General features: G+C 59.2%; 1 protein-coding gene across 2 annotated transcripts in view; it reads left to right on the plus strand.

The window, feature by feature from the left end:
* Positions 1-15,738, plus strand: part of VPS8 (VPS8 subunit of CORVET complex) — a 121,284-nt gene that overhangs the window by 48,718 nt on the left and 56,828 nt on the right. For both annotated transcript variants that reach the window (XM_052000041.1, XM_052000042.1), the window contains exons 21-27: positions 5,297-5,343; positions 8,954-9,176; positions 10,357-10,446; positions 10,892-10,943; positions 11,577-11,619; positions 12,196-12,268; positions 12,390-12,509. In XM_052000041.1, the coding sequence (XP_051856001.1) occupies positions 5,297-5,343; positions 8,954-9,176; positions 10,357-10,446; positions 10,892-10,943; positions 11,577-11,619; positions 12,196-12,268; positions 12,390-12,509 (648 nt within the window). The remainder of the gene's footprint in view (positions 1-5,296; positions 5,344-8,953; positions 9,177-10,356; positions 10,447-10,891; positions 10,944-11,576; positions 11,620-12,195; positions 12,269-12,389; positions 12,510-15,738) is intronic.

Here is a 15,738-nt window from a genome sequence, read left to right on the forward strand (position 1 = left end):
ACGGGGGTTTCCAGGAGGCTGGAGCACTGTGGGCTCTGGAGGCAGAGCTATGCTGGGAATTGTACTTGATGTTCTAGAGAGCTCATAAAGAACTTGTGGGGGAAAACCCAGTTTAGAGGCAGGAGGATCTTAACCCCCCGGAAGCTGGCACGTGCCACCGTTGCTGCCGACCCCGGGCACCTCGCGTGGCTCGGGTCCTCACCCCGAGTCGCGGACAGTTTCCCCAAGGAGAGGAGGGTGGGGGCAGCGGGATCCCAGGCTGCGCTTCCCTGCAGCTGTGTGAGCCCTCGTCAGTCTGGGGGAGGAAGGGAATGGGGCCAGCATCCGAGGCCTGGTGGCCCCCGTTAGGTACAGGCCGGCTGGAGGGGACGCCAGGCTGCTGGCTCTCCTGTCGGGGCCAGTCATGTCTGGCTGCTGCCACTGTGGGCGACCCTTCCAGCGGGCGTTTCCCTTGAGACCCCAATCTTAGGACCAGATAGAAAATCCAGGAGTGAAGGCAGGCAGGGAAAACCACAGAAAACGGGTCGGGAGGAATCACACAAATGGACACCCAGGGCCCAGCTTTCCCCTGGAAAAGCTCCCACAGAACAGCCGTGAGTCTGCTAGAAGTCGGTTACCTCCTCCTGGGGGTCCTCGGGGAATCCTATGAGCTCCTCTCCTCCTCACCCTGAATTCAGATCCTGCCTCAGACACTTCCCAGCTGGGAGACCCTGGGCACGCCCCTCCTTCTCCATGTGCCTCAGTTTCCTCATCTGTAAAGTGGGGATGATCACAGCACCCATCTCTCATTGTCAAAAACGAGGCAATAGCCTGCCATAGATGCTGAGTAAATGCTTGTTTCCTTCCTGTACGTGGCTGGGACGTGGCCAGGGTGTTTCTGGGAGGGAAGCCCTGCGAGCCTCGGGGCCTGAGATGCCGAGGAGGGGCCCTGCTTGCGGCTCAGATTCGGGGCTTCCTCCGTGTGCTCTCCCACGCTGGCCCTGCAGGTGGCGCTCCTCGCCTTGCGCTGGCCCTGCCTTGGCATGGCAGGCCTGGGGTGGGGGAGGGGCTTCTCCTAATCCTTCCCAGAACGCAGAGACTGAGAAGCCCTTTGCTGGGGCGCAGGGGCCTTGTCCGGCCTGAGACCGTCGCTGCTCAGAGAGCCCTAAAAGAGCTTGGGAGCTGGGCAGGGCCCTCTGGGAGCCGGGAAGCTCACCACCGGCCCCAGCTGCCCCGGCCGGCCGCATCCAGCTCCCGTCTGGCCCTCGGAATCTCAAGGGAGGCGGAGATGGTGGTGACATTCTAGGAGCCCTGGCGAGGGAGGGGGGAGGCAGGGGCTGTTCTTGGGGAATGGAGGGAGAGGCAGGAAGCGTCGGAGCCCGCCGAGACTGAACTGAGCCCCCCATCTCTAACCAGCCCCGGCGTCGGCCCTTGTTGGGATGATGACCCTTTTCTTCCTCTGGGTCGTGGGGGCTGCTCTCGGCAGGGCCACAGTCACAAACGATGCTGAGCCTCAAACCTGGAGAAAAGAAGCTGGGGGGCGGGGGGCTCCCGCTGCTCCGGCTGCAGCCTTGCTCCTTCTCAGGGCCCGGGGCGCTTCCGCTCCCTTCTGAAACCCCTTGATTTCCGGTCCCTCCGTGTTCTCCTTTTAAGCCCGGCTCGCTCTGTTCTAGAACCGTTCTCCTGCATTGTCGGGTGTTTGCAGATGGTAGGAGGAAGAGACTTTGTAAAAACATGTACAGTGGGTGCCAGGCTCCTGGGGTCTGCGGGCGGCCTGCCTGCTGGGGGGCAGCCCCTGCTGCCGGGGAGCTCGTGTTCTTTGGGGATGGGGGGCTCTGTGAGGAACAGGCTAGGGTGTGAGAGAGCAAAGGCAGGTTCAGGCTGCGGCCTCCAGGCTGAGGGGGTGGGGGTGGGCTTCCTGGAGAAGGTGGCGCTGAGCTTGAAGGAAGAGAAGGATCCCCAAAGACAGAGAGGAGGGAACAGACGCCAGATACAGAGAAGAGAGGGCTGAGACAAAGCCACAGGGCAGGGTTAGGGACTAGACGGAGGAGGAGGAGCAGGAGAGGAGGAAGAAGAGGAGGAGGAAGAGGAAGAAAAAAGGAGGAAATGAGAAAGACTCAACGGGTCACTCAGGTCATGGGAAGGCTCTGGGGCCTGGTGTTTAGCCAGTTGTTGGGAGCCCCAGAGAGGCGAGCGCCGCGTCCAGAAGTGAAGGCCGTGGGGGCAGGTGCCCCTTTCTGGGGGCTCAGTGAAGAAATCCAAGGGAGGAGAGAAGCTGGTCGTTCTCTGGAGTGAGGGCAGCACCAAGGAGACGTGGGCGTGTGTTTGGGCAGCACGGAGGGGCCCAAGGCGGAAGGGGAGAGGATGGCACATGGGGGCAAACCGGGCAAGCTGCTGAGAATGCTGCTGAAACCAGAGCCTGTCAGCGCCAGTGGGTGAAACAGTCACAAATTAAGGATATAAAATATACTGGGGTCTCTGGGGGCCGCTTTACAATTACTTCCCACTTAACACCTTCCTGGGAGAAATGTTCTTCGAAGGCTCCGTGCCGGCGGCAGGGCATGTGTGCTGGGCAGGCGGGCGCCAGAAAGGGACGAGGGTCCGGAGTGCCATCCAGAGAGCCAGCGGGTGCCGAAGGAGGGCGGGGCCTGCCTCCCTCCCACTCTCCTGGGCTCTCCCTGGGATGTGGTAAAGGTGGTTTCTGGGCCCCCGAAGCTTTCCAGAAGGTGCCGGCACTGACTGAGGAATGGCAGAAGGCAGGTTTGACCCGCAGCTTCCACCCACCTTGTCCACCCTGGATAAATGTGAAAGGAATAATGCTGGCTCTCCTCCAGAAACCTGGGCCGTCCCTACATCTGCCCAGCGCCTCCTGCCGGACCTGCCACCCCGGCTTCTCCCTTCGGCGGCCCCGCTGGCTCGGCCCGGGGGCTCTGGGCTCTGAGACCCCCACCCTCTGCTCGCCTTTCTGCTCCCCTCAGATAGCAGAGACCAGCTTCCCTTCTGTGTAAGCCTCGGGACAGCCCGGATTCTCTCGGAGCCGTTTCTCTTCCTCCAAGCCCTAGGTAACCGAGCAAAGTCTCCATAGTTACACCCGGGTGCTTAGCGTGTTTCTAATTATGTGAAGTTTGCTTTTGAAGCACGTGAGGAGACTCGCCGAGCATTATTGACCCAGGCGTGTTTCGGTGCCGAGGCTGCAGAGACAGGAAGTCGCAGCCCCCGGCCCAGGAGCTCACTTGGGCTTCCCTTTATTCGAACACTTGGTGATTTTGTTGGGGGGACCCAAGAGCTCCGCAGGGATGAGGATGCAGGGGCTGGGGTGAGGAATGGGGATCCCGGGGGGTCCTGGTTAGGGCCGGACGGGGGAGCTGAGGCCGAAGCCCCGGCAGAGCCAAGTCAGACCCAGAGGGACGCGGCATCTCGGGAGAAAGTGAGAGCTTTGGAGCAACAGGGGGCGCGCCAGGCCTTTTCAGAGTTTTTACGATGTCTTCTGTCCTGACTTCATCGCCTTTCCATCTTTCCTTCCTCCTCAGCGAGCTGTCCCATAGAACAAATAGTATTTTTTAAAAGACACACACAAAAAAAGCCCAGATTTTTGCACAAGTGATTGATCCAGTGAAAAGGTTTCCAATGGGAGTGTGTCTTAAGAGCGGTGGCCCCTTCCCCTGTACAGGGAGGGGGCGTCCCCCCATCTCCTCCGAGCCATCCCTTGGGTCTTTGTGATGGGGGGTTTGACGTCTCATGCGGCCGGCCTTCCTGTGGGGCTGCGGACTTCACTGCACCGCAGGTGCCCATCTTCCCTGCCCCATCCAGCGCCTGCTGCCTCGCTTACAGCCCAATGGTCCATCGTGTTCACGGGCCACAGTTTGTCCCCCTGTTGACAGACGTCCATTCGTTTCCAGTTCTTTGCCCTCCCGGCGCGTTGCTCCGAATGTCGCAGTGTGTGCCGGTGGTTGAGAGACAGCGGCCTGAGGTCAGCGTGGGCCCGGCCGACTCGTCCCTGTCCGTGTGCAGATGGAGCGCCGGCCCCAGCCGCTCTCCCTGTGCCCTCCCCCTGGATCCCGTCCCCATCTCTAGGAGGGAGCATCCACGGCTGCCTCTTGCCCGCTCGGAACAGCTTCGTGCCTCGGTTCCCTCCACAGTAGAAGTCTCTCTGCCACATGTCCGGCCCTTGGATGCAGAGCCTTCCTCATCCTGGGCACCTCGCCCCTCCCCATCTGCTACCAGGCTCTGTGGCCGGTACCTCCGGGGCATCTCCTGCATCCTTCCCCTTCTCTCAGAGGCAGCCGCCACTCACTTTGCCCCAGTCACCTCCCACCTGTGTCGAGCTGCTCTTGGGGGTCGAGTCCCCAGAACTCTGCGCCTTGGAATGGTCCCGGGCCTCCCCGACTCAGCTAATTCACCCTCCTCCTAAGTGACCCACAGAGGGGATCGGGGCAGATCTGGAACAAGGGATTGGGGCAGATCAAGAGCCAGGGATCGGGGCAGATCAAGAGCCAGGGATCGGGGCAGATCAGCCTCAAGATCCTGGGAGCGTTGCCAGCACATAGAGAGAATCAAGGCATTCCCTCCTCACCCTGAGAAGAGCCGGCCATAGTGACCCCCGGCCAGGGGAGCTCAGCAGTCTGTGTGTGTACAACATCCCTATATGCATACACTTGTACACACATGCACAGCGGTGCTTTGTGTGTGTGTGCACTATCCCTACATGTGCATGCACACGCTGGCACATACACACACACATGCTGGTGTACACACTTGCACACCCCTTTTCTGGCATTCCTTGTACTTGGCGCAGCAGGCCCTACCTGGCCCCTGTAACCACGGAGGCCTCTGTTCTGACCTCCCGGTGAAAGGACGTTCCCCGGGTTCTCTCCTCCCCCTCGGTGGCCATCAGGACGGAATCCTAGACATGGCATTGGGAGGGCCCTTGGTGGGCGGGGAATCCTGCCACCTCACTTGACAGTTGGGGAAACTGAGTTCCAGAAAAGGGAATTGGCTTGCCTGTGTGGGCCCTTACTGAGTCTCAGGCCAGGGTCCCATGCCCGGCTGCCTTCCAGCGCCTCCAGGTGGGGCTGGATGGTTCCCCGGCATTCCCAGAATGACCCCTCTCCTTCTGCATCCCTTTGTAACATAACAGAGGGTGGGGGCCTCCTCACAGGGTGCCCAACAATGCATCCACAGCAGGGCACCCCCATTCGGGCGGCGTTGGCAAGGGGAGACCCACCAGCTGGAGGCCTGGGGCTGGGGGCAGCTCCCTGGGACTCCCCGGTCTGGCAGCTCCGGGCCGTCTAATGCGCTCTCTCTGGTCCCTCCGCAGGACACGGTGCCCGTGGTCGTCGATTACTGCCTTCGGCTGCAGCGCAGGTGAGTCGGAGCCGCGGCTCATGAGTGTGAGTGTGTGTGAGAGTGTGTGTGTGTGAGTGTGTGTGTGTGTGTGTGCGTGTGTGTGAGAGTGTGTGTGTGTGTGCGCACATACCTGCTCTGCCTTTCGCTCAGGAGCCCCTGGTGGGCAAGGAAAGCCTTTGTCTTCATGGGGACACAAAAAGCAAGTCTTTCCAGATGCCCGTCTGTTGAAACTTTTGAATTAAATTCTTTACCTGAACCAGCCCCGGGACAGGGTAATGAGACATTTTGTTTTAAAGACGTGGCCTTTATTTTCATGATTTGGCCCAGGCCCAAATATTCCGTTCGGTCTGGTTCTCTTTTCGCCTCTGTCTGTGTCTCTCATTGTCTCTCTCTCTGTCTCTGTGTCTGTCTGTATCTCTCTCTGTCTTTGTGTATTTCCTACCTCCCTCTTCCTTCCTTCTCCCTCTCCGTTCCTCCTTCCTCCCTCGCTTTCTCCTTCCCTCTCCCTCCCTCCCTCCTTCCCTTCCTTCTCTGTCTTTTCTTCCTTTTTTAAGACAGTGCAGAGATCTCTCTGTTAAGGAGCCTTGGGGGCTGAACGTTGTTAGCTGGAAATGCCTCGGGGTTTTCTGCAGAGATTTTAATGATTTACCTTTTTAAAATAAGGAGCCCGGGCTCAGGGCCACAGAATTACACTAAGATCATCCCCGGCGCTCACCTGAGCCAGCGTCACATTCTGCAGGGTTTTCCGAAGCTCGGCGCTGGTCAGAGCAGCCCCTGCCCCCCAGGAGGCTACAAGCCGGGGGAAGCATTGCCGAGGCCCCTCACATTTGTGAGTCTGGCCCAGAGGCATCCGGACTCAGGCCCCACCATGGCCCCCACCCAGGGCTGCTCTTCTTGGCTCATCGTGGGGCCTCCCTGCTCCCTGAGGTGGGGGCGCGGGGCTCCGAGTCGGCCTCTTAATGAAGGGGAGATGGCTCTGTCGCCCTCATTCTCCAGGCTGATGATCGCTTCCTTTTCCCCATTATTTACCTTTGCATCCTCGGCTGAGCTCTCCGGTCATCAGGGCTTGTGTGAAATCCGCTTGGATGTGGAAGCTGATGTGAGGAATGGGAGGGCGAGGGGTTTGCTGGGGCCTGAGAGTGCGCCGGGGGAGCCACGAAGCGCCAGGCCCGGAATCCGGCCTCAGGGGCTTCCTAGCGGGTGACCCTGGCCCAGTCACATGCACTGATGGCCTCAGTTTCCTCCCCTGTCAAATGAGCTGGAGAAGGGAATGGCCCGCCGCTGCAGAACCTTTGCCAAGAACCCCAGAGGATGAGAGCAGCGGAAGGGCTTCTCGGGATAAAGGGGTCACACCCATCCCCAGACACTCGGGCGTCCCTGGCTGGTCACACTCCTGGGCTTCGAAGCGTGGTCAAGCTCCCCTGGTGGTGGTGGGGGCCCCCAGCCCTGTCTTCTGAACCCCTTTGCTCACCCTGCTCCTGGTGCCTGGAACACCCTCCCTGCCCTTCGGGGCCTAGTGAATCCTCCCTTGTTTTAAAAAGAAATTTTACGTGGATCTTTTGTCTAACGTCACTTATATCTCCTACGTCTCCCTCCTCCACCCGTTCCCATAAAATAATCCTATAGGTTCTATGGGATAGAACAAAGAATATTTTTAATAAGAAAAGGTGAAAAAAGAAGCAAGCAATATTCTGAAACAAGAAACAGTGTACAATGTGCTGCTCTTGTTCACTGCCTGCTCCTGGCAAGGATGATGGGGAGGAGGGTGACAGAGGAGGCCCATTTTTCAGCAGTTTTAGGGGTACAGTTTCTCAGCAGCTCTCGGGGTACAGCAGTGGGGGAAGGGGGCTTCTCAGCAGCTCTGGGGGTCTGGCTCGTTCTAAATGATTTAGGTTGTTGGGGTCACTGTGTACTCTCTTTCCTTTGCTCCGTTCCGCATCAGACCACTCAGATCTTTCCAGGCTTCTCGGCGTATGGATTACTGGCTCAGTGGCTGCCATCGTTGCCTCATTCTCCCATCACTGGGCACCTGCTCTGTTTCTAACCCTTTGTCATCCCCCAAAGCTGCTCCATTTTGTCCCTTGGGGCATCGGCCCCTAAATGGACTCTGAGCCAGAGGTTCTAGACCCTTTATTGACCTGATCTGTGTAATTCCACCTTTTTCTTCCTGATTCGCAGCTCCAGGGACCCCCCTGCCCCATCCCTGGCCATCTCTCGGCACTGACCCTTCTGTCTTTTGCCACCTTTGCCGGTTCGTTGGGTTGGAGGCGGCCCCTCTGGGTGGATTTGATTTTTCCTCCTCGTTCTCTGAAGTCGGCTTCAAGTGCTGGCTCTTCCTGGGCCTGCCATGGCGCGGGGCTGCCTCCGTGACCCACTTCTAGCCTCTGGCGGTTCCCTCCCCTCGTACCTTAGCCCCTTTCCGGAGTGCAGACCCCGAGACCCTGTGTCCTGTCCGACCTTGGCGGCTTCTCCAGGCTCAGTCCCCGACAGGACAATGACCAGCTGGCTTTGTGTGGAAGTCGCCTCCACTTGGCCATTTCCCTCTCAGTCCCTGCTTGTGTGAGCTTGTGTCTCCAGCAGAGATTAAGGAGGAGGAGGGGGCAGGGTCCCCTGGAAGGCAATCCCTGCCACTCCACTGGGCCGGGGTCTGCTGGTGGGGGCGCCCATCGGGGGGCAGGAGGGTCTGCTGCTGCCCTAGAGTCCTCTCGGCCAGTGGCCGTGGCCCAGGCTTGGAGATTAGGGTCTGAGGAGGGGGAAGGGTTAGCCCCCGAGCATTAAATTGTTGCTGTTTTCCAACACACTCGGAATGATGGGAAAAGGGGCCTCGGAATGACTTGGACTCCTTTTCCCTTTGTCCTTTCAGGACTCTCTTTCTCTTCCCACCACCGTGGGCCTTTGTTTCGCTTTCTGGGCCGCCCCGCGGCCCGTTTTCCGTCTCTCTCGCCTCCCTTCTCCCCCCTCCGCGGGGCTTTGTGCGCTGCCGAAGGGCATCATGAGCTTTCGCGGCTCATTGTTGTCACCACAGGCTTCCCAGCCCCAGAGCAAAGCAGCCCAGAACCCCCTTCCCTCATCCCCCTCGAGCGCCGCCGATGGGCCGAGAACCTTGTGATTAAAACTAAACGGCCGGGAGAGCTCGCCGCTGGCGGGAAGTGAAGGAGAAGGGGATTCCCAAGTTCTCTCAGGGCACCTTAGGAAGAGCGCGTGGATTCTTCTCCTGGGGACGGCGGCCTTGTCGTTATCCAGAATATTCAGAGGAACAGCATTGGATGGTGAAGGGGCGCCAGCCTTGGAGTCAGGAAAACTGGGCTCAAGGCCTGTCGCAGACCCTTTGTGACTGGGGGACCCCTGCCGCTCCCCAGGTGTTCTCCTGATGAGCCGATCCCAGCCTACCCTGGCAGAGAGAGGGTCTGTGATCACCCAGAAGCCCCTCCCCCAGAAATCACAGGCTCCCTCCGCTGGGGCACAGAGGGGCAAGCTCAGGGTTCCCCCGGGCCAGTGTGGGGAGGGAGGGCGTTGGAGGGAGGGACGAGGATGGTGCCGGGCCCGGAGAGTACGGGGCTTATCACACACCTGGAGCCACTGTCGGTGACCCCTGCTGAGCACAGGTGGGTTTCCCCTTTCGTTGTAGGGATCTCCTGTTTAGCCAAATGTACGACAAGTTCAGTGAGAATTCGGTGGCCAAAGGTGTCTTCCTGGAGTGCCTGGAGCCGTACATTCTGAGTGACCAGCTGGTGGGGATCACCGCCCAGGTGATGAAGGATCTGCTCATTCACTTCCAAGATAAAAAGCTGATGGAGAACGTGGAGGCGCTGATCGTGCACATGGACATCACCAGCCTGGACATCCAGCAGGTGAGGGACGATCGACACGGTCCAGCTATCTGGAAGGGAGGCTCCCTACTGTGTGACAGGCCCCCACTGTGTGACAGCTCCCTACTGTGTGACAGGCCCCCACTGTGTGACAGACCCCTACTGTGTGACAGGCCCCTACTGGGTGACAGCTCCCTATTATGTGACAGGCCCCTATGTGTGAGAGGCCCCTACTGTGTGACAGACCCCTACTGGGTGACAGGCCCCTACTGGGTGACAGCTCCCTACTGGGTGACAGCTCCCTATTGTGTGACAGGCCCCTATGTGTGAGAGGCCCCTATGTGTGAGAGGCCCCTACTGTGTGACAGGCTCCTACTGGGTGACAATCCTTACTGTGTGACAATCCCTATTGTGTGACAGGCCCCTACTGGGTGACAGGCCCCTACTGGGTGATAGACCCCTACTGGGTGACAGGCCCCTGCTGTGTGACAATCCCTACTGTGTGACAATCCCTACTGTGTGACAATCCCTATTGTGTGACAGGCCCCTACTGGGTGACAGGCCCCTACTGGGTGATAGACCCCTACTGTGTGACAGGCCCCTACATGTGGTTGGTTAGGGAGTGGGCTGTGGGGCCCGGGGTCTGAGGGTCCGGCCCGGGCCTCCCAGCATTGTCACGTATGGTCACCTGCTGATGGTAGCGGACATTTGGGGAGCGAGACGTGCCAGCCTGCCCTCCTGGGAGGGAGCTGCTGTTATGATCCCCATTTTATGAAGGGGGAAACAGAGGGTCTGAACTGGAGTTGAACTCGGGTCTCTGTGACTCCAGGCCGAGCTTTGTGCCCCGTGGCGCCTCCCAGTGGCCTCTAGCTACGCAGATGAGGAGGCAAGCTCCTTAAAGCTCTGTGTTAGGCCAGACCCCGGCCCCTGCTGTGTCTGGGCTCCAGCCCCTCCTCTAGCCTCAGCCCCCCATCTTCCTGCTGCGCCGCAGCCTGCTCCAGGGGCTGCCCCTCTGCGGGGGCCAGACGTCCAGCCCCTTCACCCGGGCCTCCATCCCCCCCTCAGTGCAGCGCGGCTCTCTTGGGGGGGGGGCCCTTCCTGCCTTCTTGTCTCGCCTGCGCTTGGCGCGGGTGCCCCAATGGCGTGGGCTGCCCCTCCAGAGCGCCCCCTGTGGGACGGCGCCACCTTCAGCGCCCTCTCAGAGCCCCTCCCCCTCCTCCAGGTGGTCCTCATGTGCTGGGAGAATCGTCTCTACGACGCCATGATCTACGTCTACAACAGCGGCATGAACGAGTTCATCAGCCCCATGGAGGTGAGTGGGGGCGCTCCCGGCTGCAGAGGAGAGGGCCTTTCCTGTCGTCCCCACATGTGTGACCCCCACATACGTGACCCCACATACCTGACCCCCATACGTGACCCCCACATGTGACCCCACATACGTGACCCCACATACCTGACTCCATACATGACCCCACATGTGACCCCGCATGCGTGTTCTCCATGGTGTAGAAGGGCGATGGGCGCCTGCTGGACGGCGCACGGAGGCTCACTGCAGCCTGGGCTTGACCCTGATGTCCCGGCCCCGGGCCTACCTCTCACGGGAGGTGGAACCCACCCTTAGCCTTTCCTTGTCAGGCCCCCGAAGGGCTCTGGGGGCCAGGTCTGGGGCACGGGGCAGGCCCGGCTGTCGCCCTGGCTGCTGGGACGGGGTCTGCCCTCACTTTCTGAGGCCCTTCTTCTCTTCCTTTTAAATGCAGAAGCTTTTCAAGGTCATTGCTCCTCCTCTGAGCGCAGGGAAGTCTCTGACAGGTGAGCAGCGAGCAGTGCGGGCTTGGGGGGCAACCTCCTTACCTGCGCCTGGAGCAGAAGGGCAGCCCGCGGGGAGGCCGAAGGCTGACCCCCCTGAGGTTCCCAGAACCCCAAAAGGAGGAGGAGGAGGAGGGGACCTGGGGGGCGCCCTACTGAGGGCCTGGGGTGCAGCAGCGGCGGCTTTTGAGGACGTGCCTTTGGCCCATAGGCAGCACCCATAGGAACGGGGGCTCCCCAAGGACCAGGATGTCCTGGGAGATAGAGGGCTAGGGGGGCACCCATAAGAAGGCTGAGTCAGAAATGCTACCACTGCCCCAGCTCGTGAGCGGGGAAATCAGGGGTCAGGGCCACTCGCCCCTCTCGGTCCCCAGCCGGTCCCCACCAAGAGCCTCCATTCACCCCACGGCCCATGTGGTCACCCGGCCCCCCACTGACACGCAGAGACCCGGGGAGGGGTCCTTTTCCCAGAAACCATCACTCCAAGGCCTCGATGCCCCCATCGGGGCCGACAGCCCAGGAAGTGCCAAGCAGTAAGCCGGGGCTCAGACACCCTGCCCGGCCCTTCCCCTGCCCCAGGCTGGCTGCCCGCTGGGCAGAGGGGCGGCCACTCCCAGGGTTTTCTTTCTGTTGCAGATGAGCAGGTCATCATGGGCAACAAGCTTCTCGTGTACATCAGGTGAGGGAGGGGGTCCCTGACTTCCCAGAAGGGGAGGACGCTGCCAGAACGCATCTCTAGGATGTGATTTATGGGGGATCTCCGAGGGAGGCCGGGGGTCGCCCCAGAGGCGCTCTCAGCCAGCCCGGCTGCCCTCCCTCCCCCCAGCCGCCATCCAGCCCCAGCACCCTCCTTGTAGGGCAAGATTGGTGGCCGGCCCTTCCAAGGGCTTGCTCCCCAGCCAGGGCCACCGAGAGCCTCCCATCGCCCGGCAAGCCGGGACCCACGTCACGGTCCTGCCTTCCTGGCAAGACCAGCCCTCCCAGAGCCGGACTCACCCAGGCAAGCTCAGAACCAGCCCTGTTGGGTCCAGGAGCCACCTGGTGTCCATGAGATTTCAGGGCAAGCCCCCTTCTCTTCCCCTCCCAAAGCAGAAAGAGATAAGGGGCCCAGTCCAAGAACGGCCCAAAGAGGCCCTGGAGGTGACCGAGGTCTGTGGCAGTGAAGGCCAGACCCGGGCCAGGCCCGAAGCGGCCTCCAGGGTTGGGCTGGGGCAGCGGCTCTGCGGGGTCCCCCAGACTTTGTCTTCCTCTGCAGCTGCTGCTTGGCGGGCCGGGCTTATCCCCTGGGGGACATCCCTGAAGACCTGGTGCCCTTGGTTAAAAACCAGGTAGGTGCCACTCCCCCCGCGATGGCTGGAGATCCGGGAGCCTCGGGGCCGTGGCCAGCGCCCGTCATGGGGCCCGGGGGGCTGCTGCCGGACGTCATGGGCACCCCCTCTCCGCCCGCAGGTCTTTGAGTTTCTGATCCGCCTGCACTCTGCGGAGGCCTCGTCGGAGGAGGAGATCTACCCCTATATCTGCACGCTGCTTCACTTCGATACCAGGGAGTTCCTGAACGTCCTGGCCCTGGTGAGTGGCCCTGGGACTGCTGTGGTTGGGGAACTGAGGCAGACGAGGGGCCAGTGCCTGGGGCTGGATCTGAACTCGAGGCCTTATAAGCAAACCCTCTGCCTGTCTCAAGTCTCCGCGTCGGCGTTCGCTACTATTGGGTGTCTGGCGCCCTCTGGGCCGTGAGCCCCCTACGGGCAGGAGCGCAGCCGGGTCAGCCTCCACAGCCGCCGGCCCGGGACTGCCCAGGCCACGGCCCCCGCTGGGCCCAGCGCTGCCAGGGGGAGGATGCCGGAAGCCAGGCCGTGGGCTTCATGAGGAGAGAGGCTGAGCCAGCTGTGCCAGGGGCAGGGGAGACACACCCCTGCCCATCCGCACCCCCCTCTCAGTCTGCACCGCCCATAGCACTCTCCCCAGAGAAGGCACAGAGAGCCTGGGGGGCAGCCTGAGGACGGGGGAGGAAGGTGCACTGCAGGCCCCTCCACAAAGGTGCCCAAGGGGTGCAGGGGCCCAGTCTCGCTGATGGAGGGGATCCCTCTTTGGGAGCACATAGTTCTGCTGGAGAGGAGAGAATCCTGGGGTTCTGGGAGCCTCTTCCTGGCCCCTCTCTATCACGGGCACTCAGGCCTGGGAGCGCGCCTCTAGAAGGAGCTGAGCTTGTTCCGAGGCTGCCAGCGGCCTCAGGGGAGACCATCAGGCCTAGAGTCACAAAGGCCCGAGTTCCAGCCTCCCGCCCTTCCTAGTTGGTGACCCTGAGCCCTTCAATCACTTCATGTCTGTCAGCCTCAGTTTCCTCAGCTGTAAAATGGGAATAATCATATCCTCTCCCTCCCAGAATGATCCTGAGAATAAAATGACGTAACATGGGTCTGACGCTTTGCAAACTTTAAACATATATCAAGGCCAGTTATTATTTTCTCACCATCATTAATAATGATAATTATTATAATAACGAAGGGCAGACAGAGCACACTGCGAACTGTACTCGAGGCGTCCCTCTCCTGTGGAGCCTCTCGCAGCTTCGGGAACGGCCGCGCGCCCCGGCCCACCTGGGCACCCCCCGCAGGCCGAGCCCTGCCCTCGTGCTCACGCCTTCGCCGCCAGCGCAAGCTGTTCCTCCCTCTGGCGAAAACCATTTTATAATTAGAGGAAACGTTGCCGGCAGATTATGTTCTCATGATGCTCCGTCATTTTGGTGACAGTTGTTCACCAGCACCAAAATATGTCATTATTTGTACCACAATATTCCCACTGTGAGACATTACCACTTAATGATGTTTATAGAAATCAGCTTTCAGGAGCCGTTTCAAAGCCATGAATGCCCGCTGCCAATGGGAAGGATGGGCAGAGGAAGCCACCTTCGTGTGCTGGGCAGCCCGTTCCTCCACGGATCCCGTTAGGACTTGGGGGGGCTTGTCCTTGGGGAGGGAGATGGGCAGCTAGGAGGGCTCTGCCTGTTTGCACCTGTGGAGGGGCAAGAATGGCAGCACCATCCAGTCCATCCCCCTGCTCCCAAGCGGGACAGCTTCTGGAACAACTCTCTCCTCCTCTGGAGACCTGATAAATCAGGAAATCCTCCTTGGTAACACTCTTAGATGGCCGCTTCCTCCATCAGTCCTCCTTCTGCCTTTTGGAGTAATTCCATTTCTCGCCAAGAGCGAGGCCTTCAGCCGCCTTTTTACCTGCACAGGTCCTTTATCTCAGAGCTAAAGCTTAGCCATCTTCAGGCGCCATGTCTGCCTTCTCAGGTGATTACGTTCACTCCCACCAAGGAGTTTAACTGGGGAGACCCTTGGGCAGTGGATACAGCCCCACTGCTGCTTGGGAGACCTGGACCAAGTAGACTGGGCCTTGCTAGAACTCCCCTGGCATGGTCCACCTCCTCACTCCGCCCACCTGCATGACCCCGCCTCCTCATCAATTATCTGCCTGGCTCACCTCCTCACCCCGCCCACCTGTCTGGCTCACCTCTTCACCACACCTACCTACCTGGCTCACCTCTTCACCCACCCACCTGGATGACCCTCCCCTGCCTCCTCATCCATCAGTACTGCAAGCCAGGTGCAGGTGATGTCTAAACACTCATGGAATCTTCTTGAGGGGCTTGTACAAGAATAAAGGATTTGGCAGGGGTTGAGAAGGGAGTCATGTTCTCGACAGAGAGAAGATTTTAAAAACTTGGACAGTTTCACCATGGCAACTTTGGGGAACATCTCCAATGTCACCTTTTCTTGGTTGTCATGGAAATCACAGAAGGCATTCTCCCTGACAATTAATGTGCTATATTTAATGGCCGTCATCATCCTTAGCTTGGGCTCCTGGATGCCGGCTGCGCGTGTGGCCCTCCCTTCCCTCCCCAGATCCTTCCTTCCAAATTGTACTCCTCTAATTCAGCTCATTTTCACAAACTTTTATCAATCCCCTACTTTGTGAAATACTCTGAGGATAAAGAGGTCCCCACTTCAGGGCGCTGACGTTCTGAGGTGGGCCGAGGGGTGCGGGAGAGGAAGGTGGTCCGGGATGTGTTTTTAATTGAATTCTCATTGAAAAATCTATCTATTTAATATATGATTTCACATCGGTACATGATATTTCATGTCATATATATTAGATATATGAAATCATGCAAAACAGATTTCTGCATTAGCCGTGTTCTTTAAAAGAAAAGAAAAGAAAAAACCATGTGTATTTATTAAACATTAAGTGCTTGCTATATATCAGGCACTGAGCTAAAATCTAAAGATCCAGAAAAAGACAAAAGCCAGATTCTGCCCTCAAAGGGTTCCCGTTCTAATTGGGAAGACGGTATGCAAAGAATTGGCCATCCAAGATAATGGGGAGAATGTTGTTGCTCCGTCACGTTCCACTTTCCGATTCCCCATTTGGAGCTTTCTTGGCAGAGGCACAGGAACGCTTCGCCATTTCCTTCTCCGGCTCATTTGACGGATGAGGAAACTGAGGCAGACAAGTGGATTTGCCCTGGAAGCGTCTGAGGCCGGTCCTCCCAAGTCCGGGGCTTTCTCCGCTGTGTCTCCCACAGAATAGACGGAAGCGATGTTGAAAGAGGGCTGCGGACACTGAAAGTTCAAGAGGGAGGGGATGGCGATACCGCCGTCGACACAGCTTTCCCATCCCTGTGAGGACCATTTTCTTACTCCTGCTTCCTTCTGTTTAACACTTTTCTCCACTCTCTTTTTATAGCTTTATTTACTAGGAAAAGTCCCAGAATTTCATGCAAAATTACATGCTC

Source organism: Antechinus flavipes, chromosome 4 (genome assembly GCF_016432865.1).
Source record: "Antechinus flavipes isolate AdamAnt ecotype Samford, QLD, Australia chromosome 4, AdamAnt_v2, whole genome shotgun sequence".
In the NCBI taxonomy this organism is placed as follows: domain Eukaryota; kingdom Metazoa; phylum Chordata; class Mammalia; order Dasyuromorphia; family Dasyuridae; genus Antechinus; species Antechinus flavipes.